At 32.6% G+C, this 24,029-nt stretch overlaps 2 protein-coding genes across 2 annotated transcripts in view; one reads left to right on the top strand and one right to left on the bottom strand.

Moving 5' to 3' along the window:
- Positions 1-11,356, bottom strand: part of LOC106660818 — a 14,764-nt gene extending 3,408 nt beyond the window's left edge. Inside the window, exons 1-16 of the mRNA XM_014383770.2 lie at positions 10,739-11,356; positions 7,811-7,964; positions 7,576-7,746; positions 7,055-7,518; positions 6,893-6,988; positions 6,669-6,816; positions 6,430-6,604; positions 6,162-6,352; positions 5,803-6,096; positions 4,059-4,238; positions 3,871-3,999; positions 3,675-3,805; positions 3,376-3,615; positions 1,594-3,285; positions 1,325-1,487; positions 1,147-1,246 (exon numbers count right to left, since the gene is read on the bottom strand). Of these exons, the coding sequence (XP_014239256.1) occupies positions 1,147-1,246; positions 1,325-1,487; positions 1,594-3,285; positions 3,376-3,615; positions 3,675-3,805; positions 3,871-3,999; positions 4,059-4,238; positions 5,803-6,096; positions 6,162-6,352; positions 6,430-6,604; positions 6,669-6,816; positions 6,893-6,988; positions 7,055-7,518; positions 7,576-7,746; positions 7,811-7,964; positions 10,739-11,031 (4,621 nt within the window). The 5' untranslated portion in view covers positions 11,032-11,356. The remainder of the gene's footprint in view (positions 1-1,146; positions 1,247-1,324; positions 1,488-1,593; positions 3,286-3,375; positions 3,616-3,674; positions 3,806-3,870; positions 4,000-4,058; positions 4,239-5,802; positions 6,097-6,161; positions 6,353-6,429; positions 6,605-6,668; positions 6,817-6,892; positions 6,989-7,054; positions 7,519-7,575; positions 7,747-7,810; positions 7,965-10,738) is intronic.
- An 87-nt stretch (positions 11,357-11,443) lies between these two features.
- Positions 11,444-24,029, top strand: part of LOC106674362 — a 43,893-nt gene continuing 31,307 nt past the window's right edge. Inside the window, exon 1 of the mRNA XM_024228785.1 lies at positions 11,444-11,460. The gene's annotated coding sequence lies outside the window, so the exon portion shown is untranslated. The remainder of the gene's footprint in view (positions 11,461-24,029) is intronic.

Here is a 24,029-nt window from a genome sequence, read left to right as displayed (position 1 = left end):
TATATATATAAAATATTTCTTTCTTGTTAACTTTATTTAAGTTGTTTCTGGCCAGAATTTAATTTTGTTATTCGTATCCTAAATTGTCAATTAATAACGTTAATTATTAAATTTTTCTTCACTAAATCCTTTACGCAACAGCCAGCAACTATCCCTGGTAGCGCCCGGATTTGGAGGGTACATATTTAATACTTTCTCCCACCAGCGTCTACGAAACACGGCTCGTATCGATCGAGAAGACCAACAACGTAAGACAATGACATGTCACGGGTGGAAGTGGAAGCAAATCTGTGTCAGACAATTGAGGAACTGTCAAACACTCTTAACCAACCTTGGTCAAGCATCTAAGAACATTTTCAGAAGATTGGTAAAGTAAGCGGAATAGGTGTTTGGGTCCCGCATAATCTGTCTGAAGAAAACAAAGCTAACCAATCTACCATATGCAACTTATTGCTTCAGCGGCACAGTACATTTTTTTGATCACTTGATCACTGGAGATGAAAAATTGGTCCTCTATGATAATCAAAAATGCAAAAGGCAGTGGCTCTCTATGAATGAATCGCCACGCATTACAGCTAAACAAAGTTTACACCTCAAAAAGGCGCGTTTGTGTTTTATGGAGTATTCATTGGGTCGTTCATTTTGAAGTGCTAAAACCCGTACAAACTGTGATTACAAACCTTTACAGTGAAAATTAAATTGAGTAAAGTAATGTTAATTGAATAGTGCGATTGTCAACAAAAAAGGCGTTATTCTGCAACAAGATAATACAAGACCACACTGCACATGACGAACCCTGGCAAAAATTAATGAATTGGGGTAGGAGGTATTGCCTCACCCTCCATACTTGCCCGAAATTGCACCATCTGATTTCCATTTATTTCGATGGCTACATTTTCTACGTGACAAAAAATTTGAAAAGTTGGATGATGTCCAAAATGCTATCCCTAGATATTTTGTTCAAAAACCAATGGATTTTTATTTTTCCAGCATTAATATTTGTACGCTAGATGGCAAAAGGTTGTTGATAACGAGGGTGATTACAACATTAATTAAAAACTTGTTAAAAATGTATCTGTCTGAATTTAATGGAAAAAAACGACATTACTTTCCAATCCCCCCAGTATATATGGTTAATGTACATACCAGGTGGTATATCGGCTAAGTGTAAATTACCAGAATTATTTTCCCTGTAGTAAACCAGGCCTCTTGAGACTGGAGGATCCAAAAAACTTACTCGTTTCTTCTGTTGAAAATTGTTATCTCAATCACTCATGACATTAATTATATTTAATTCTATTTTTTAATTTTTATTAACACTGACCTTTGGAGTAGTTGAAGCAGTTTCTTGATTATCTTCTGCAAACTGTCTGAATTTCTTGTTTGTAGTCTCATTTGTAGGTGTATTCTTTAAGAGACCTTTAGACGGGCTCTTACTAGGAGTTGGAATGTGAGCAATCCACTCTTCAGATGGCCCCTTAGGCCAACTATAATCAAAACAAAATTATGCCTTTAAAATTTTTGATTACGATCAAATTTATAAGTCATAAGTATATTTTTAAATAAAAATGCTATTGTACCCAATATACTTACTTTTCACCGTAGGTTAGTGGTACGATGCTCTTTCTTTTTCGTACGTTTGATATGGGCGTGATTTCCTTGGCCAGTCTCATCATTTGTGCTCCGCGACTGTTGGACATAGGGCTGGTCATTGAAACAGGGCTACTTATTTTGCTGCCAGCATCTGCGGTACTTGCTATGAGAAGCTTTGCAGTTTCATCATTTTCGAGTACAGACGATAACAGCCTCACACCCCGGCTTAGGATATAGGAAGGTTTATCTGAATTGGATTCATTAGATGTGATGCTGGGATTTTCAACGGGCTTGGCTGGGGATTCAATAACCTTATTACTTTCATGCTCAGAGGTAAATTCAGTTTGATTTACTGCAATGTCCTTAACCGGGGAAATATCTTCTGCCTCCATATCCGACATAACAGTATTGTCAATATCTTCTTGTTTCATTTCTTGAACTAGATGGGTTTTCACAACTGTTTTGCCACTTTTTAATAACCACTGTTCTAAATTGTTCGAAGTTGGGCTTACATTACCGTTTGTTTTTACCAACCTTTTCCTTCTAAGGGGTCGTAACAAGTTTCGCTTCTTAACGGGTGTCTGCATCTGTGTAGTGTCTTCATTTTCGATCTTGGACATTTTGGCATCCTGATTTAATGTCAAATCTAGGCTTTTCCTTTTATCTTTTTTAAGCTCAACTCCAGTTTTAACCAGATTTGATTCTAAATCATCATCTAATTTTTGGGAATCGTATATAATATCATCACTGTCTTGACTTGATATTTCTCTTTCTGTTGTTTCTATGTCCGTTTTCTTATCTCCATTACATACTTGTTTATTTTCATTTGTCGTATCAATTAAGTTACCTGGTGGACTAGTTTTAATTTCAATTTCTGTCATCTCTTCTTGGAAAATCACACTGACTTCAATCTTTTTATTACTTTTGTCTTCTGATAAAATAACACTTTCTTTTTTAATGTGTTCTTTGTTTTCTGGAGATTTGTCATTGAAATCATCATCTGTTGTAGTTGAGCCGAGGTTTTCCTCACTTGACACAACTTCAGTGTTTGTTATTGAAACTTTCTTCTTCAGATGGGAATCAGGCGTTTTAAGTGAGATACGTTTACTTCTTAAAACCTTTGGACTTACATTTATTGAATTGTTCTTTTTTAGCCTTTTATGTTTTATTTTATCATTTTCATTTTCACCATTTAATTTCGTTGTATCACTCATTTCTAACGTAGTATCTTTCAGTTCTGTGTCACTTTTTTCATCTGAATTGCTTTTACATTTTTTTAACATTGAGCCTGTTCGAATAGTATTATTTTTGGCCTTATCAGAGTCTCCATTCGGTTTATCTGGACATCGTTTCGGTGTCCACTTGACTGGTTCGCTTTTTCTTTTCTTGGCTGATTTAACTGAATTATCCTTATTTATACAGTTATTTTCATGGATTGAATTTTCTTCTACTTCTTGTGACATTTCCTGAGTGATATTTGTTGAAATTTCTTTGGAATCTCCTGTAAGATCTGTCATTTCTGTTTGAGTAATATTTTTGTCAGAATCACTTTTGTTATTTTTATTGTTTTCCTCCATACATAAAGCATTGGAATTAGGCTGCAAACTTGAAGAATTTCCATCTGAATTTTCTAGAATATTGTCAATTTTTCTTTTTTTTCTTTTAGGCTCTAACGATGTTTCACTATTGGCCCTAAAAACAGCATAATTTAGGGTTTCTAAAATTTTCTATTGACAAAACATAATATTAAAAATTAAATAAAAATGGAATTTATAACTATACCTAGTAACCCTTTGTGTTCTTTTCTTCTGCACTGGGCTTTGAATTTCTGTTATTACCAATTTTTCTTCTTCGTTAAAGACAAGCTTTTTAGCCGATGAATTCATCAAAGGTGTTAAATTTACAGTGACAGAGGCTTGTTCATCAAGAGTCTTTTCAGTGTTGGTTTCTTTACGAACAGGGGTCATTTCGTAAGGCATTTCTTTCTGCGATTCTGAATTTTCTGATTCTTTTAGATAAGAGCTAGAGAATAATATTTTGTTTAATATTACAAATTGACAAAACAGTTCCGACTATTTTACCTCGTGTTTTGAGTATCTTGCGAAAGGTCTTGATAAAGAGCTGGGATATCAGATCTTCTTTTTGAAAAGACTTCCTTTTGGTGTTCTGTCAGGACCCTTTTCTTTTGCTTGGGCGTGACCATCACATAATCCTATTTTATTTTTAAATTTAAATAATTAAAAAACAATACAAAAAACAATATTGCGACAAACTTACTGATGCATCTTCATCAAAGTATGTACATTTGCTTGGGGTTGTCCGTTTTGGAGTTACATTTTTAATCCCTGCTACTACTTTAGGCGATTTCTTTGTTATTGGTATAGTCTGCGGGGACAGATTCTTTATCTAAAAAATAATTATAATTATGAAAAAAAACCAGTAAATATAATTAATTTAATATTTACCTGATGAGGTTGCGAGGTGACATGAATTTTACTCGGTGTCACTAATACTGGAGACGGGACTGTTACATGATAGTTTATAGCACCATCATTTTCTTTTTCCACCTCATTTGAAGGTTTGTCAATAGTTTCTTTAATACTATTTGAATACTGTACGACTGGCTCGTTCTTTTCTTGAAACTCCTTGATTAAAAAAAATATAAATGTTCGTTTTTAAGATCTATGAATCTTTTTTTGACTTGATCGTTAATGATCATTCCCGTATGTGTAACTCATTGACTGCAGAGCCTGAATAGGGGAAAGCCTTTGAAATGTACAGGAAGTGGCGTCTCATAAATGAGTGCTCCGTAGTCCATGTACTAATCTTGCATCTTGCCGGGTTTGTCTGGCACAGCCAGAGAAAATAAGCAGACCGGAATGATCACAGACAATCAAGATACAAATTAAATATTTTATAAATTTATGAATTTTCCTTATTATTTAACCTTTTTGGGATTAATGACAAAATCCCATTTAAGCCTGGACGCTGACTGTGAAGAGTTATTTCGTCCTCACGTTTTTTTTCCCTTTTAAAAGCACTAGTTGGACAGCCATGAAAATTGGGCTGATGATTTGTACAATGTGTAGAAGGCACCTTGGTAGTGAATGGAACCCACCCTTCCTTTCCCATCCTCATCATCAGCAAACCACTTTTCTCCCCCTTGCACACACGACTGACAAAATCTGGCCTCTCTTAAATTTTTTGCAAAATTGTAACATTCCTTTTTCTGATATTACGTTCGATCACATTTACATCTCACGAATGTCCTATTTTGTCAACCTTTTGCCCTGCCCACCCGAACTATCTACTCAATTGTGTTTCTCAGTTTTAATTTTGCATACGCTCTCAATACTTTTCAGAATATATTTTTGTTTTGTTGTCAAAAAACAAAACAAAAAACCTCAAATAAATAATTTCTCATCAAACAGGAAGGCTAACGTCCAACTACCCACCCACTGGGTGTCATGAAGAGGAGGCAAAGCACTCTACAATGCGCTTTTCATACTATAATCCACTAAAAAACCATGGACTGCTAGTTTTCAAACCCAGAATCGTGGCAAATACGATTCGGACTCTTTAACCACTCAGCCTCTGCATGCCCCTTGTCCTTATATATATTTTTTCCACTCGTTAGCATTTATGTACTTACATATGGATATTGAATTTAAAATATCAGTAATTAGTTTTTTTTAAATAAAATAAATTTTCAATTACAACGTTGGTTTTTCTCCTTACATTTACTTTCATTGTAACCTATAAAATCTGAAGAATTTACCGTCAAATTTTGAACGAAATCAATGCACCATAAAAGGAGTAAGAGCGATTCGAAAACTCTATGTATATTGTAAATTAAATTAAAATGAATTAAAGCTAGATGGAGGGGGGATGTCATGCAGCAACCGAGGATATAAAATCTCAAAATCAGTCCCGAAAAGATTAATACTGAAAAAAATATTTGGTATTTAAAAGGAGGGAAAACTTATAAGGTGGGGTTGAGATGGGAAGTTGATGTCCGAGTGGATCGAGGTCACGATAGCACAAGTGGTAGAGCAGCGGCGTATCTAGCCGAAGATCGTGGGTTCGAATCCCGCTCATGCCATTAACTTTTTTTCATCTCAACTAAAAACCTTAATTAATTGTAATGTATTTAACGTTTATAATAGGAAAAAAAAGCTCCAAGAGTGGAATTGGTTGCTAGTAACTAACCTGCAAGACTTTTTTAACATTTTCTTCTGCAACTTCAGATCCTTTTGTTGGAGTTTCGTTTGTAGCAGGTTCATTTTCTTTCTTTTTCTCATTGCAAGTGTCAATTGGAGAAAATAGGGTTGACAACGAACATTTCTTTATTGCGTTTTTCTCCTCAGCTTTAGCCAACCTATGAAGGAAATTGCTCTGGCTGATAAAAGACGACCGGATTTTTGTTTGCTGCTCGATATCCGGGGATGAGCTGTCATCTTGTACATCACCACTTAACATTAACTTCCTGTGTAGCTTTAAAATCTACAGGGGGAAAAATAAGAAAAATAATAAGAATTCTATGGCCACAATGTTTCCAATTTCCTTACTTTTGTTTTGATTTTATGTTGTTGGAGTTGATCGCAGGTGTGTAATTTCTGATTTAGCAGCCTGAAAATACTGGACTTTGATGCTATTCCAATCGCAATTTCAACCAAATATAAAACATCCATAATCTGTTTACTATCATTAGAAATATTTTCAGAAATGCTCTCCAATAAAGGTATTACATTTTTAATCACTAAAAAATATACATTAATGACTGGAAATATTGAATAATAAACTAAATTATAAACTAAGGAAATAATTTGTAATTACAATTTTTATCTATGTTTGATAAATTTGTTACAGACTCTAGGACAATAGGTATTGTGATGTCTGATGAGTTTAATTGGTTTTCAAGAAAACTTATCAATTTGTCTGCCGTGAGGAGTTCATATTTATATAAATTCTCACAAAAAGTTATCCATAACCTGTTTACTGCACTTGACCACTGGAATTTTTTACCAAATGTTAGTCTGACACGTGTAATTATTATTTTTCAAACAATTACAAACCATGTTGGGGGATAATGGAAAAATTATTAAGGAAAATATTAACTCTTCGTCATCTTTTATTTGTACGCTTTTATGTTTTGTTATCCATGACATCATTATAGAACAAATTGCATCCCAAACTCCCAGTAAGTCTTCATTTTTCGTTTCTCTAAAAAAAAAAAAGAAAAAAAAAGGGTAATGTTAAAAAAAAAAAAAAGATGAACATATCAAAAATAAATACTTACACTACGTTCTGTGTTTTATGTTTTGTGATAAAAGATTTAGCAAATGGCATAAATATGTTATTTTTGAAATCATCGATATCCATCAGAGATGATAAACTATAAAAACAAATCAGGGTATTGATTAACATATATATTAAAAAAAAGCAACTTGTTAAAACTTACAATGCAGTTGGTATTTCATTGCCTTCTACACAATACCAAAGGAAATCAACTGACATGATTGAGACTATTTTTCTTTTGATCTGCTCAACTGGAAAATTACAATTTTCCAGTTTTCCCATACACTTCTGCGCCTGCTTCACTAGTTCTTGGAGGTGGTTGTTATATTTGGCACCCTCAAAAGACTTGATCATCTCAATTATTTTATCGATCAAGTTCATGAATTCATTATGGTCCAACTTGAATTCTACGCAATTTGAAAGCACAGCGATGATATCATAGCTATATAACTGTCTGATATTCTTGTAGCTCAAGAGTTTCTCCAAAGAGAAGATGCATTCATTAGGGTGCATCTTTGCCAAGGAATCAGGTCCTTTTTGATACATGTAAGTTATAAAAGGTTTAACAATTGTCAAAACGCATTCCTCGTGCAATACACCTATTTTTTCTACAAGCATGTTCCAAGTCTAGAAAATAAATCAACAATTAATACATAAACTTCAAGTAATAAGGAATGTGCTTACTTTGATTTTCAATTCGAATGTTTTTGGCTGTAATGTTGTTGCGAGTGGTTTGACCAAAAGCCCGACCAGTTTTTTAGAAGGCATCACTCTCGGATGAAGAGAGAATATCTCAATGAGCTCCATCCAGCACGTATATGCTTGGTCCACAATTTCCATATTTTTTTTTGACATCTGGGTAAATCGATTCGTTAAAATAAACATGTATGTGAATGAAGTAAAAATGATTTGTATGTACCTTGAATGCCGTTTCAACTATTTTTAATAAAGCATTTATTGCTGACCCATTAACGTGAGCACCGTTGATCATCAAATTTGCGACAAATGACCAATTGTTCACCCAACTGGTATCATTGTTTTCAAGCCCCTTAATCATTTTTGGCTGAAAGATACTAAACAAACAAAATAATTTTTTAATTAATATTTTTACTTGCTAATCTTGATTGTTAAGTGGTCTTGTTTATTTTATATTCAAGCATTGCAAGAAAAATTTATATTTAAATTTAAATTGTCTCGAAGGCAGTGAGGGCATCACAGTAGCTGAGGTTAGCGGGATAGACTCCCATGGTTGTCGGTTCACTTCCTGCTGTCGCCCCCGGCCCTTTTTTTCATGTAATCCCCCCCCCCTTAAAAAAGTAATAAATACGCATTGCATAATTTAAAAAAAAGTCTTTGACTTAAGATTAGCACATTCATCATTTTTAAAAATTAAGGGACTGCAGTGGCCAAGTCGTTCTACTCATATTTGGTCCTGGATTCGAATCTGACGTAGCCATTGGATTTTTAATTGTTGATAATATAGAGAAATGTGATCCTTCATCCAGGGATACCCAAAGGATAGTTGGACGTTACACCCTCCTGTATGACAGGAATTACTTTACTTTTTTTTAAACTATTCATTTTTGAAAATTATTTAAACAAGCAGATTGCCATGTTTATAAACACAGAATGCAAAGGAATAAGATTCACAATGTTTGTGGGATAAATAAAAATTATATATGTATTTAGTACTCATAATTGACCGCATTAATTACTTGAATTAATTATACTTTTCATCTAAGGTCTTGGTTGATGAAAAAGCTAGTGCCACAAGCAAGATTCAAAGTTTTCAGACCTTTGGGTCAATACGCCACTGCTCTAACCACCTGAGCTTTTAGAGCAGTGGCGAATTGAGCTGAAGTTAGTGGTTTTAAGCTTTTTTCATCTCAGATAATAAAATGGGCAATTATGACCGCTAAACATATATGGATTAATATAATAATCAAACAAGCAATTACTTCGCTACCTGGCCACTTCATAAGTCGCTGAGAATCGAATCTTGGTTACATGGCATTTGAAAAATGGCAAAAAGATTCAATAGGTTTTAGGTTGAGATGAGGAGTTGATGTCAGAGTGGTTATATCACTCTTGTTTTAATGTCTGTAGAGACAAATACTTTCCAAATTTTCGGTGAGTAATTGGAGGAAAGGTACAGAAAATATGGCTTACGATTTACATCAATCATAAATAAATGCAAGTAGAACTGAGGTGAAAATGTAGTTGATATTTTGTCGAAGGGGAGGTGTAAAAAAAAAAAGATAACAGATAATTAAATTTGTTTGATTTCTTAAGATAGTGCTGTCTGGTGTACTGTTTGAATACAAATTTGCAATCTTTCGATATTTTCTCAAGAACAAAAAAATTCTGTTTAAATTCTTGTTTTAAACAAGATATCGAAAGATATTAATTGGTCAAGCAGACCACGAAAACTAGTGGTTGTAAACAATTTTTAATTTAATACACTACTAATTGCAAAGCAGGACATAATACATATTCTGTATCATTTTGAAACGTTGAATAACTGGTATGCTACATGTAGAAGTCCTAAAGCCCAAAGTCAAAGTTCTGGCTTTTCTTGAGAATTGTAGCATTTCGAGAAAGTTCAGTTAATTGTCCAGAGAAAAATGGAAAATTAAGAACTTTAAAAAAAAATATGCAGAATATTTTCCAATAGAGTGTGTTGAACTGAAAAATTGACAAAATCCTACTGAGACCTCATTAACAATAATCCAAATATGTTTAGAAGTCATAATTGACCGTATTAATTATTTCAATTATTTATTCTTTTTATCTAAGGTCTTGAATGAGATGAAAAGGTCAGCGTCACATCATCCCCCAGATACCAGTCCTCATCTCGTGACACTAATTTTTCATCTCAACCAAAAACCTTAGATAAAAATAAAAATTAATCAGAATATGTGTGGTGATTAGTGACCGTTAATCAATAATTATTCAGAAATCGTGAGATGCGGTCTGGTGCGATGTAGGTTTCAGAAAAACATTTTCTTTATCGTGCCAACGTTTTGATCTTTATTGAGATCATCTTCAGGGCCTGGGATTTACAAACATTGTTTACATTTAACAAACACATTTAGGATGTGGAAAAGTGAATTTATACAATGCAAAATATATTTTTATATATTCAATTTGTTAAATGTAAACAATGTTTGTAAATCCCAGGCCATGAAGTTGATCTCAATAAAGATCAAAACGTTGGCACGATAAAGAAAATGTTTTTCTGAAACCTACATCACACCAGACTGCATCTCACGATTTCTGAATAATTAATCAGAATAAGTAATATGGTAAATTATGACCACTAAACAAATATGGATTAATTTAATAATTAAAAGAAGTAATTATTTTACAAATGGCTCCCTGTGGCCACTTCATAAGTCGCTGAGAATCGAATCGTGATTACGCTACATTTGAAAATATGGCAAAAGAGGGAAAATTTGAACGGTGGTAGGGTGAGATGAGGAGTTGGTGTCAGGGGATTGAAGTAATGATTGCTCAAATGGTTTGAGCAGCGGTGTATTGAGTCATTCATTATACTAAATTTTTCATCTCAACCTAGACTAGGTAAAAAATACAATTAATTAAAATAAAAATTATCTTGGACAAGAACAAACTTGTCACATAATGTCAAATCCATATTTTTTACTTTGTATTATGCAGAAAATAAAATGATATAGTCTATCTAGTGTCTGGTATGGATCTGTCCTTGCCGATGACTTGTCAGATATGTCAGAAGACTGTCGAGTCCAGGTGCAAGGATTGACAAAACAATAAAAGTTGATCCAAATAATTTGAACACGTAGAAAAGTAGTGAAATAGTGAAACTTACTTGCTGACAATGTTTGTCTCCAGATCTTTCCACCAAGGTTCTGCCCTTATGGACGGATTCGCGATGAGGACGTTCTTAAGCGTGTCGAACGTCTGTTGTATAGCTTTTTTCGTATTTGGATCCGCTTCGACCGACAGGATGATAAGTCTAGGCAAAACTAGTTTAAAATCTTTGACCAGTTTCTTTTTAACTGCATCCCCTGGTGAGACGAGGACTTTCAGGTCTTCCTCCAAACCAGCGTAGACGTTCTCGGAGCTCTTTAAGTTTTTGACGAGCCTGTTGTAAATTTCCATTTTCCTCGCCTCCGAGAGCCTTTCGACGCGAATAAGCAAGCCGTCCGGTATGACAGTCTTTTAATACTGGCCGAAAGTGTTAATCCTGCAAAGCCGGGCTAGTGAGTCGTAAGGGAAGAGTTGTCAACATAACATCTTACGAAGGCTAGGCGAAATTTCGTTAACATAGTTCAGATCGTGTTGAATCGTTGTTGGATCCGCACGGTACTCATAAAGGTGAAAATACTGTAATAGCAATGACGAATAGTGTTAAAAATGGAATGTGTAACTATCGCTTAACAGGAGTGAAGGAAATGACACGGGAATAGGGTTATGGCGGGAAAAATAAGGTTAAAACGCGGATGAGCGCTCTATCCAACAGCTGTTTCCAACCTGATCTCTGACGGAGTGAGGCAGTCTCTAACTTAAGGATGAAGAATATAGTACACGGTCAGCATATTCGCCTTACTGTAATAGTATTATTTTTGGTAAACAAATAACATTTTATGATGTTTTATGCGTGGAAATGTTTTACACTTTTGATGTTTTCTTCTTAGAAATTACAAATCTTGATTTCTGAAATATTTCTAGTCTCTAAATTAAGGATGAAGAATATAATACACGGTCAGCATATTCGCCTTACTATAAAAGTATTATTTTTAGTAAACAATAACATTTTATGATGTTTTATGTGTGGAAATGTTTTACATTTTTGATGTTTTCCTCTTAGAAATTACAAATCTTGATTTCTGAAATATTTCTAGTTTCTAACTTAAGGATGAAGAATATAGTATGTACACGGTCAGCATATTCGCCTTACTATAAAAGTATTATTTTTGGTAAACAAATAACATTTTATGATGTTTTATGCGTGGAAATGTTTTACACTTTTGATGTTTTCCTCTTAGAAATTACAAATCTTGATTTCTGAAATATTTCTAGTTTCTAAATTAAGGATGAAGAATATAATACACGGTCAGCATATTCGCCTCACTATAAAAGTATTATTTTTAGTAAACAATAACATTTTATGATGTTTTATGCGTGGAAATGTTTTACATTTTTGATGTTTTCCCCTTAGAAATTACAAATCTTGATTTCTGAAATATTTCTAGTTTCTAACTTAAGGATGAAGAATATAGTATGTACACGGTCAGCATATTCGCCTTACTATAAAAGTATTATTTTTGGTAAACAAATAACATTTCATGATGTTTTATGTGTGGAAATGTTTTACATTTTTGATGTTTTTCCCTTAGAAATTAAAAATCTTGATCTTTGAAATATTTTTAGTCTCTAACTTAAGGATGAAGAATACATATAGTACACGGTCAGCATATTCGCTTTACTATAAAAATATTATTTTTGGTAAACAAATAATAACATTTTATGATGTTTTATGTGTGGAAATGTTTTACACTTTTGATGTTTTCCCCTTAGAAATTAAAAATCTTGATTTCTGAAATATTTTTAGTCTCTAACTTAAGGATGAAGAATTTTTATAGTGTGTAGTATTTATTGACCATTAATTAATGATTATTTAGAGATCATGAGCTGCGGTCCGTTTGAGTAAGCTTAGAAAAACTTTTTCTTTGTCAGGCCAATGTTTCGATATTTACAATTAATTAAGGTTTTTTTAGTTGAGATAAAAAAGTCAATGGCACGAGCGGGATTCGAACCCACGATCTTCGGCTAGATACGCCGCTGCTCTACCACTTGAGCTATCGTGACCTCGATCCACTCGGACACAACTCCCATCTCAACCCCACCTTTGAATTTTCTCTCCTTTTTGCGTTTTGATCTTTGTTGAAATCTATCATCTTCATGGCCTGGGATTTATAATTGTTATTATAATTACATTAATTGTTTATAATTGTTTAAATTATACAAATTGTCTATAAGATATGTCTATAAATTTATACAATGATGTACACAATATAGAAATTTTAGGTTTAATCAAAGAATTTGTCTCACTCAAGTGTGTGCAAACTGCTGCTAACAATAATGTAGTAAAAACGTTTTTTTGCTTTTTTATCCCAATTATTAATAATAAATAATAGAATAAAGATATGATAAGAAATATCGACCTGCAGATAATCTATGCAGGGTTCCAATTTTCGTAGAGGTTATTAGACAGGTGAAAAAAGAAAAGGTTCACCGAGCTTTCAGCACCTTATAGTGCCATCTCAGGGCTTATTTTATTACAAATTCAAATAAATACACAGTAACAAACAATTAACAATTAATGTAATAAAATGATGTACATATTTTCCCAAGGATGAAGAAAACGATTAACATGAAAAAGTTTATAGTAAATTAAATGAAAAACGTTAAAGCTAAGGAGCACATGGCCAGATTATTCCCAGCTACATACTCGCAATCCAATAGTTTTAAAATTACATTGTCAGCCAATTGTACGCTTCCACTATAAATATGTGTGAATACTTTTTGCTGGTGTGCGATTGGCAGGCACGTTAAAAAAATGATCTACTTAACCAATTAGGTGATATGAAACTTGCTTAGTGCTTATTTTTGATACCCTAAAGCCATATTAGAAAAGCTATTTAAACGACCAATGCTGTAGAGGCGTGCATCATCAATTTAGAAAATTAACTAAAACTAAAGGGGCGTTTTCTAACGAATATAGTTTATTAAAATTACTCTGTATTGACATCAATTCTATGTAGATATGTCACTGTTGTGTGTCATATTGAGAGTGTTAATGAGATGTTAATGTCTTTTGTTTATAATGGAACATATATAAACAAAAACCAAAATCTCACTAACACTCTCAACACGACACACAACAGTGATACATTTAGTGAAAACACACTTTGAGTGAATACAAATACTTTGATTAAACGTAAACTTTTTATATTTTATACATAATTGTATAAAATCATATTCATATCTTACATTTATTTGTATCATTTAAACAATGTTTATTAATCCCAGGCCAAGAAGATGATTTCAATAAGGTTGGCACAATAAAGGAAATGTTTTTCTAAACCTACATCACACCAGACCACATCTCACGATCTCTAAAAAATCTTTATAGTACACAGTCAGCATTCTCTAACTTAAGGATGAAGAATACAGTACACGGTCAGCATATTCCCCTTCCTATAAAAGTATTACTTTTGGTAAACAAATAATAACATTTTGTGATGTTTTATGCGAGGAAATATTTTACACTTTTGATGTTTCTCTTAGACATTACATTTTGTAACAAAAAATCCGAAAAAATCTTGATTTCTAATGTATTTTTAGTTTTTAGTATTGAAAGAAAAATCATTTGTGATTTAAAAGCTAACTAAAAGTTGAGACATAATTGTAATTGACTGATGGTTCATAATTTATTTTTATGATTATAATTGTTTTTATATTAAATTTTTAAAAGAAAAAACCTGCTACCCACCAAAAAGATAATTAGTTAATTTAATAATAGCCTGTTTGTAGGAGAATTTTGTTTGTTTATTTTTTTCTTGGAAGGGGAGTCAAATAAAGATTTCAACCTATTGTAGAACTCCTAACTTATAACCATATTGTAGAAAGTGTGCTTTTCTCACAAAACTGAGAGCTTTCCTTGGTGCTTCTTTGTGATTTTCTCTTAGTGTAAAAATTGCCTTATTGAAGTGATCATATTGTACCTGGGCATGCTTCACATTCATAAAGGATGTGTCTAATTTCTGAGCTTGCCTCATACTTAGTGCTTTTGTCAAGTTTTTCTTTCTCAAGCCATTTATCCATCCCCAGCTTTAGGACGCTCTCTAGTGCATCTGATTGTGGTTCTGGTCCTATGGGTGAGAGGGATGCCCATTTTTGACTAGTTGGTCGGCCTGTCCATTTCCTTTCTATATCTTCATATATGGAATTGGTGTTACTTGAAAAAAATGTCCAAAATGTAAAATAACTTATCAGTTCACTCTTGAAATGTATCTGTACGATATATGTATATACATAAAAATGAACACCATTATTGAGATGATCAAATATCAATAGATCAAATTCTAACTAAAATGGCCAAGTAAAAGCTAGTTGTTCAGTACTGTGAGATTTCCTCCTGTGGTCTGCGGGGTATGAACCTATAATTTGATCCTTACCGATCATGTTGGTTTCCCTATTCTCAGTGGGTTGGTCTGTCTTGTACTATCATCTACAGATCAACCAAGCGAAGATAGACAGACCGCAATGATTGGTAAAGATCAAATTTTATTTCCAAATTATTGGTCATATTCTTTACATTCATTGTTTTTGAACTCAGTTGCCCACTGTTTAAGTACCATTTTTCTAGGTTGAATATAAAATCTATAAGACCATATATAAAAAGGAAAGTGAAAATGACAAAAACCGTTCTGAAACTAACCCCACTCCTAAAATCTTCTATATTTGATTTAAGAAAACTAACAATAATTATGATTGCAAAATTGTCTATGTGTTGTGCTCTTGTTATGTATTTTTGGCAAGCCAACCATCCTAGCTAACTGCTCCTCACTGTCGATATGTGTAGACAAGAAATTTTTATTAAACTTTATAATATAATATATTATTTTGAATAAATTCAAGTTCAAATAAATCTTGGCCCTTTCAGGTCATACCGAGGCCTTCCACAGGGGAAATACTGAGCCCTATGTTATACTCCATTTATGTTTACAATATTGAAGAATGTTTTCCACAAGGAATTGGTATAAAACAATTAGTGATGACATCTGTCTCTATGCCAAGCACAAGACAATCGAATCATGTTTAGAAGTCTTAGATGAGCGAGTTCACACATTTCATGCATGCTTTAATATTTTGTCATCTTCTGTGTTGGTTTCTGTATATGTAAAGTGCTTAAGTTATTTAACACATTTTTCTTATTAATTTTTATAAAATATAAAACCAAAAATGATTATTCGGAGATCATGAGATGCGGTCTGGTGTGACGTAGGTTTTATTGTACCAACGTTTCGATCTTTATTGAGATCATCTTCAGGACTGAAAGTGTTTGTTTTCTGCGTAATTGTGCCATTCTTGTGTGTCGTGTTGAGAGTGCCCAGGCATAAATTCATTTTGTCACATCCTACATGTATTTGTAAACTTTAAACAACATTTATAAATCCCAGGCACTGAAGATGATCTCAATAAAGATCGAAACGTTGGCACGATAAAGAAAATGTTTTCCTAAAACCTACGTCACACCAGACCGCATCTCACGATCTCCGAATAATCTTCGACTAACGGTCACTAATCACCACACAAAACCAAATACTTTTAAATTTCTGTGTCGTTCCAGCTAGAAACGACAGTTTAAAGAAAATTAACCATAAAATAAATTTCAGTCTGATTCCCAGGTTGAAAGTAGGAAGTTTCTTATGTATTTATCTTCTTAGACTCCATCATGACGGATTAAACAGTATTTCCGTTGGAGGGAGGAGGAAGAAAGAGGAAAATTCAAACATTGTCTGTGTCAAAATGTTTATTCCCGTAATTTTCCATCATTTATCTTAGGCGCGTCACTGAGTGGCCAGAATAAAGGGTCAGCGAAGTGGGCGGATAAATCATCCAAAACCAAGAAAAATAGAAGATAGGTCGAGGTGGAAATAGTGATTGTTACTATGTCGAGGGGGCGGGAAGTGGTCCGAGACCATTTGGAACAATTCCAGACTCCTGGGGGCCATTCATTGTATCGACCTAGAGGGGCGGTTAACCACTCCTACGCTGACTTAGTTGAAAGCTGTTTTGTCTGTTTTATTTTTTCCCATTTCTTCGACGGAATAACCGTAGAAATCCGATAATACTTGTCTTGTTCTAGAATTATATGAATCTGGAATGGCTTCATTGGAGACATTACTGCAGAGGTCAAGTTCTAAGATTTGAAGTCGTATACTTTTTTCATCTTTGGTCTAAATTAGATCCTTGAACTTTTAGCATTGTTTTTATAAAACCATAACACTTTCCAGATAACTTCAAAAAAAAAATTAAATACATCAGATATCGTATTTTCGTAGATGTATACCATATATAAACCAAAAGTTGATGCAAACATGCAAAATCAATCATACGATCAAAATATTCAGGGTGTCCCACGGAAGATGTCCACCTCCTTAACTCCTTTTATTTCGCCCACTTTGATAAATCTTTTTTTAAACATTTCGGTATGTACTTTTTGACGATGAACTTTGCAAAAATTATCATTCTTCACTAAATACTAACTCAAGTTTCCAGGAGAGGAAAAATTCTTAAAAATAACCGAGTGTTTAGATCCGAAATAACAATGAGAGGGGCTATCATTTAAAAATAGTTACGCATGTAGATTTATGTCAAAAAACAATGAACCGAAAAGTGATTTCAGGAATCGATGAAACATCTGAAAACTAACAATAATAAAAAAAAGTTTAAAATATTCAAAATCGGATCAAAATTAAGGAAGTTATGGGGTGGATTCCATGGACCACTCTGTATACACAGGGTGTCCTTTTTAGATGGACCGGCTGAATTTCTCTTGAACCAATGATTCTATAAAAAAAACTAAAAAAAAATCGTGTTTAATATCTTTTAGTCTAGTTTCAAATTTTTACCTTTTTTGAAGAAAAATTATACAGGGTCCATCAGGCGCAGTTCAACTTCAAAATTTCAAATACACATCGATTTAAAGGATTTCTTATGCTGAAAACAATGGTGCAATCGGATTTTAAATTGATCAAAAAATGAAAAAGTTATGGCAAAAAGTTTGGGAAAAAACAGCCATTTGGTTTGTTAATTATTAATCATATTTCAGGTTCGAACTGCCTGCTTTGCTTAAAGATGCAAAGATTCGCTCTTTTTAACGACTCTTCACCGGTCCTCACAGCGATAGAGTCAGGGGAGATGGATTGACTAGCATTTTCTATCCTTTGCCGCAGTTCATTCAACTGAGATTGCTGGGTTATGATTGGCGTAAATTTTGTTTTTTAATGGCCTCAGAAAATTGTCTATGCGAGTTAAATCGAGTATCTAAGGTACAGATTGGGCCAAAACGTCCTATCCACCTGTCCCGGAAGTGACGACAAATAACGTCTCACCTGCAAAGAAAGGGCATCCATTAAGCTGGAGAATCATTTTTTGTCGTGCAGATGAACATCATATAATAAAATTGAGGAACTGAGCACCATTTAAATTATTTTCGTACAAATAAGACCCAATTAATTTATTTGTGAGGAGTCCACACCAAACGTTGATACTGTCAACCACCTGATGATGACAAGAGTACGAAATTCTCGGATTTTCCTCTGCCCACGTTAGAAAATTCCAACGGTTTAGTATGCCATTAGAGGTGAACTTGGATTCTTCAGTCAGTAGGATGTATGGAAGAACGTTTTCTTCAGCCTGCCAAATCGACATTCAGAAGGAACGTTAGACGTCTGTCGCCCGAAGTCCCTGGAAAAGATGAGAGCGAGTACTTAAAATTGGAAGTACGGAGTACATCCCTAATTTATTTTTTAAAAAACCTAAAACCTATCCAACATTTCGGAGAGGATTTTTGCGAACATACTGGCTTCTTGGTGATGGAACTGCAACTGATCCATATCTCCTCATATTGCGAACAACACGAATAAACGTTTTGTTGTTTACTCTGGGAAGAACAGGCTATTTCTCGGAGTACAACTCGACTGCACGACGCGCACTACCACCACTACTAATAAAGCAAACGTACAGTTCAACTCGCTGTTGATCCGAAAAGTGTTCTCTACGGTTCATTTTGAATGGAATACTGAATGTAACGAGAAGGTACTATTGAAAAATTTCTTTACTTCCAGGAATTAAGGTTTGCCCTCATAATGTGAATTTGACAAACTACAATTTAACCAAAAAAGGAAATTAATGTTTACTTTAGAGAAGAAGCATATTATTGGAATTAAAAACGAATTGTGTTTTTTCAAACTTTTGCCATAACTTTGACATTTTTTGACCAATTTAAATTCCGGCTGAACCGTGGTTTTCAACCTAAAAAATCCTTCAAAATGATATGTCTTGATGTCATATTTGAAATTTTGAAGTTCAACTGGGCCTGAGGTACCCTGTGTAATTTTTCTCCAAAAAAGGTAAAAATTTGAAACTAGACTAAAAAATATTAAACACTTTTTATTATACCGTCATTGGTTCAAGAGAAATTCAGCCGCGCCATCTAAAAAGGACACGCTGTATTCTCAATACCATAAACCTTAAAAAGTCAAAAAATTTACCATTGTGTTATTTTCTCACCCTTTGTTAAAAATCAACAAACGAATCGGTAATTTTATTATTTGAAAAAAAAAAAATTATATAAGAGTATGATAAGTGGATAAAATCGACTGATGGTTGGTGAATAGGCAATGAATCATTGCAGATTAAGACTTCAATTTTGTCAAAAAAGCACACGAAAACTTTTTCTTAAAGGGATTAAGCTCCTTGTTGTAAAAAAAAATCTATCCTTATCTCAAAAATACGTTGAGTAATGCTTCCAGGGGTTGGCTGACGTTTATCCTTGGGGGTGGGCGTAGGAGGCGAGGGCGATTTTGTGAATCGCCGACACTGTGAATGGTGCCCCACCAATTTGACGTCACCACCTCTATAAAAGCCACCCCTTTCTCACCCGGATGCACAGAAGATCGCCCCCAACCGTAGACTCTGGTCGAACAGCTCAAAAAAACAATAAAGAAACAACACTCAAAGTAAGGAAATTTGTTAAGCTGCAAATAGCATTTGAATCGTAGAGCTTGTTTTATAATTTGGATAATTTAATTAATTTTGTTTTTTTAAGGACGTACGATTTTTTAGTTTCTTTGAAAAAATTCCAGCAGCTTCTAAAATATATGTATATTTTTATCGTACATTTTATATCATTTTAAATTTTCAAATTAAAATGATTCAATTACATCATATTTACATTCCATGCTTTCTTAATAGAGCAAATTAGTGGCAGAAAAAAAGTGCCAGAGCATTTTATTAAAAGAAAAATTAGGAAAATTTAAAATTTAAATTGGACTTATTTAAAAAAAAAATTTGCTTTCCACATTGTAGTTTTCAACAGTAAATTAAGATTTCAAGTAATTATGTAATAAAGTATAAAATTGGTTTAAAAAATTGTTCAGCGGTTGTCAGCTAATGAATGATCTGGAGATCCATTCCTTGGATTTTGAGTGTAAAAAAATCAATTATATTTAAGTGTATAATTTTTCCTATGTTTAAAACAACATTAAGGAAGCGACCCATTGCTTAAAAAAAATAATGGGCAAAGTAAGGAAATATACGAGAGATGGATTTAGGGAAGTGTGATTGGTCAAAAAACTTTACTTATAACTCTACTCATTTCCATTCACTGTCATTTTGGATCGAACCAAATGAGGAAAAAATCAAAAATTTTCCCCCTCCTACCAAATAATCCCGAGAGCATGTGCTTTTTTCACCGTAGAACAGGCTGACAGTAATCCATCCGTTAATTTTTTAAATGATATAATATTTAAAGCAATTCCTTTGACAACCAACTTTTTGGCTGTTTCGTTGGAGTTGGCTCGTACAGCGTAGCTATTAGATAGATGATCGCCCTGGGCTTTCCTTTGCATCCTTTGCAGATTGGTGCTTTGAAAGCAACTCTCATTGAATCCTCTCGGTTGTACCGCCTGTTAATCGCCTTCTCAAATGCCGCAATATCACAAGGATTTCCACACCTCATCGTCATTTTCAAGAAATTCAGTTTGTATGCAAGTAGCCATCCGACGGTGCCCATTATGCAATCCACGTGCAAGAAAGTTGTTTATGGCAGAATGGTCAATCTTCCACGGGAAATTGCATTCTAGACTTTTACCCTAACGAAGCAGTTACTCGGCCTCGCTTACAATACACACGCCATGCTTGGTTGTACAAATATGAAATGGTTCAGGAATCGAATTTGTTCTGTTATATGATCACTTTCTCTCGAAAATAATCCTTAATTTATGATGGGGGGGGTTTCATTTTGAAGTTGGGACATTTTGGTCAAACTTGCGTGATAAATACGTTTCCAGACGAATAAATTTGACGTATTCTATACTTACAAGGATATGAAAAAATATAAAAACACCTAAATTTTTATATGAAAAAATGGCATGTTAAAAAATTATTTCAAATTTGTAATTAATTAAATAACATTAAACCAATAGCTTAGACTTCATTATTCTTTATTTAAAATTAAATTGTAATTTGTGGAATTGGTAATATAAAAGAGGAAAAATTATTATTTTTTTCCAGAGGTCAAGGAAAAAGTTTATTACCTCGCTATATTTTATTAAATTTAATATTCAGCCCTTCGTGGCAACTTTGAAATTAACCTTAATTCCTTTTAATTCCTAATTTATTGGCTCATCAATTTTAATGACACTTATTTTGTTGATAATAAGTTGAAAAATATTAGACGCGCGTCCTAGTGTTCTTGCTAATTTTTAATCATGGTTTTCTGACTTCGTTTTGCATTTTCATATTTCAAGATTATTACACTAGCCGTATCTTTTCTTTTAAGTAGAGTAAAAAAGTATGCAGGATCGAATTAAATGATGATGTATGAAAAGTTACGAAAACCAACATAAGCCCGACCATAAGTAACAACCACCACAAGTAACGAAACGTAAACCAACATAAGTAAAAAAAAAATTGTAAAAAAAATATTTGGATTTGTATTAAACACCCTTTAAAGCCCTTAAGTACGATTTTTAAAGCAAAAAAAAGACATTTTTTGGGCTCGATCAGGACGCGATTTTTATGTTCGGTGTTCCACTCGAAAATTCAAACTCCTCTGGATTTTATGCAAATTAAACGTTATTACATCCATGGGAAAGGTTGACATTTTTTCTTTTAGCCTACATTAATTAGATTTTATATCATTATAAATGAGAAAAATAATGATGAAATAAACAAAATCTTTTTAGTCATTCTATTTTATATTTATATAGTGTATATATGTATAGTTTTCAATTAGTGAAGGTTTTTAGTTGAGATAAAAAAGTCAATGTCACGAGCGGGATTCGAACCCATCGGCTTTAGACTTATAATTATTTAAATGTAGAATGATGGTTATTTTTTTTAAACTAAACATACCAATTTATTTTTATGCAATATATATGGTGGCCTTTACAAAAATTTGTATTCAGGTTTTTTTGCAGTGCAGAAAACTAATTTCAACTTTGTTTCTTGTTAAAAATTTTTTTTTTAAATACTTCGCTAAAATTAAAAAAAAATCCATCTGCGGCCAAGCAAATTCAAGCCATTATTGTAATATAACACATTATTTTGTGACATTTGTGAGTAATAACGTAGGTTAACATTTTTTTAGCAAGAAATAATGTTGATAGTAGTTTTATGTATCTCTCAAAAAAGAAAAAACCTGAAAAAGATTTTTTTGGAAAATCAACATTTTTCTTCGTCCAAATGCCTCAGTTTTTTGAGAAAACAAAAATATGGCGATAAGTTCGAAGCTGTTCCACCAACCCACTGGAAACTTTACAGGCTTTTATAACCTTATAAACTATACACGAAATGACATAAATTTGGCCCAGAAAATAAATTAGGATCGGAGATATAAGATAATACGTTTTTTTTCTGATTTCATCTTTATTTTTCTCACTTGTAATGATATAAAATCCAAACCTTGTTGATATTGCCTGAAGGAAATATATTTTACTTTTCAACGATTGTAATAACGTTGAATTTGGGTAAAATCCTGAAGTGGTATAAATTTTGAATGGACCTCCAGACACTGGAGAGAAAAATTGACCCTGTCTGAGCCAGTCAAAAACGTCTGTTTTTGTTTGCTACAAAAATTCGTACTTAGGAGCTTTGAATAGTAATTAAAACGTATCCGAAACTTATATTAAACAATTTTTTTGGGTTAATTTACTGTGGGTGCTTTGGGTATTTATAACTTTTTTATATATCTAATCTCATTTAATACGATCTTATATATTATTTTATTATTATATTTAAAAAATAAAACAAAAACGGATATAATAACGTTGAAAAATTATTTATAGTATTTAATTTTTTTTTGCTTCTAGAGAAAATTCGAGTTTTCCATTGAAATATAATACATAATTATTTTGTTATCGATCAACTGACCAAAATATGTTGAATTTTTTTTTAGCAAGAAGGAATGTTAATAGCCGTTTTCTGCACTCCAAACAAGCCATGAGTAAGAATTTTTGAAAAATCAAAAAATATTTGAAAAAATTGAAAAAATATATTTTTAAATTTTTTTGCCCAACTTTATTGAGGACTTGTTTTAGTTTTTGTAACTTTTTATATATTTATTCTCATTTATTTCGATCTTCTCAAAAAAACAAATCGACTGATATATATANATATATATATGTGTAAATATTAAAATACATGCACAACAGAGTCGGAAAATCATATTTAAAAAATTATGTAAATTATTATAAAATAATGTTTTGGCTCCTAGAGCAAATTTGAGTTATCTATTGAAATATAATATAATTATTTTGTTACTGAGCAACTGACAAAAATAGGTTAAATGTTTTTTAGCAAGAAAGAATGTTAATAGCCGTTTTCTGCACATCACAAAACCATGAATAAAATTTTTTGAAAAATCAAAAAATATTTTTAAAAATTGAAAAAATCTATATTTTTAAACGTTATTTTGCCATACTTAACTTAGGGCTTATTTTAGTTGTTGTAACTTTTTATATATTTATTCTCATTTAATTCCATCTTCTCGAAAAAACAAATCGACTGATGTATAAAAATATTAAAAACATGCACAACAAAGTCTGAAAATCATATTTAAAAAAATTATGTAAATTATGATCAAAAAATGTCTTGGCTCGTAGGATCATGGCAAAAGCGCTTGGATACGCATATATTTTTCGAATTTATATCACAAAAAATAAAAAGTTTGATTGAAATTTCCCTTGTTTTACTTCAGTCAATCAATCTGATTTTGTATACATCAATATTTAGTAACAAAAAAATATTTTATTTTATCTTTGGAATTTTTTAAATATAAATATCGGTTTATTAATATTTTT

This window comes from Cimex lectularius, unplaced genomic scaffold, assembly GCF_000648675.2.
Source record: "Cimex lectularius strain Harlan isolate CLEC.00 unplaced genomic scaffold, Clec_2.1 scaffold269, whole genome shotgun sequence".
Classification (NCBI taxonomy): Eukaryota; Metazoa; Arthropoda; class Insecta; order Hemiptera; family Cimicidae; genus Cimex; species Cimex lectularius.
The sequence above is the reverse complement of the archived record's forward strand: the minus strand, read 5'-3'. Positions and strand labels throughout refer to the sequence as shown.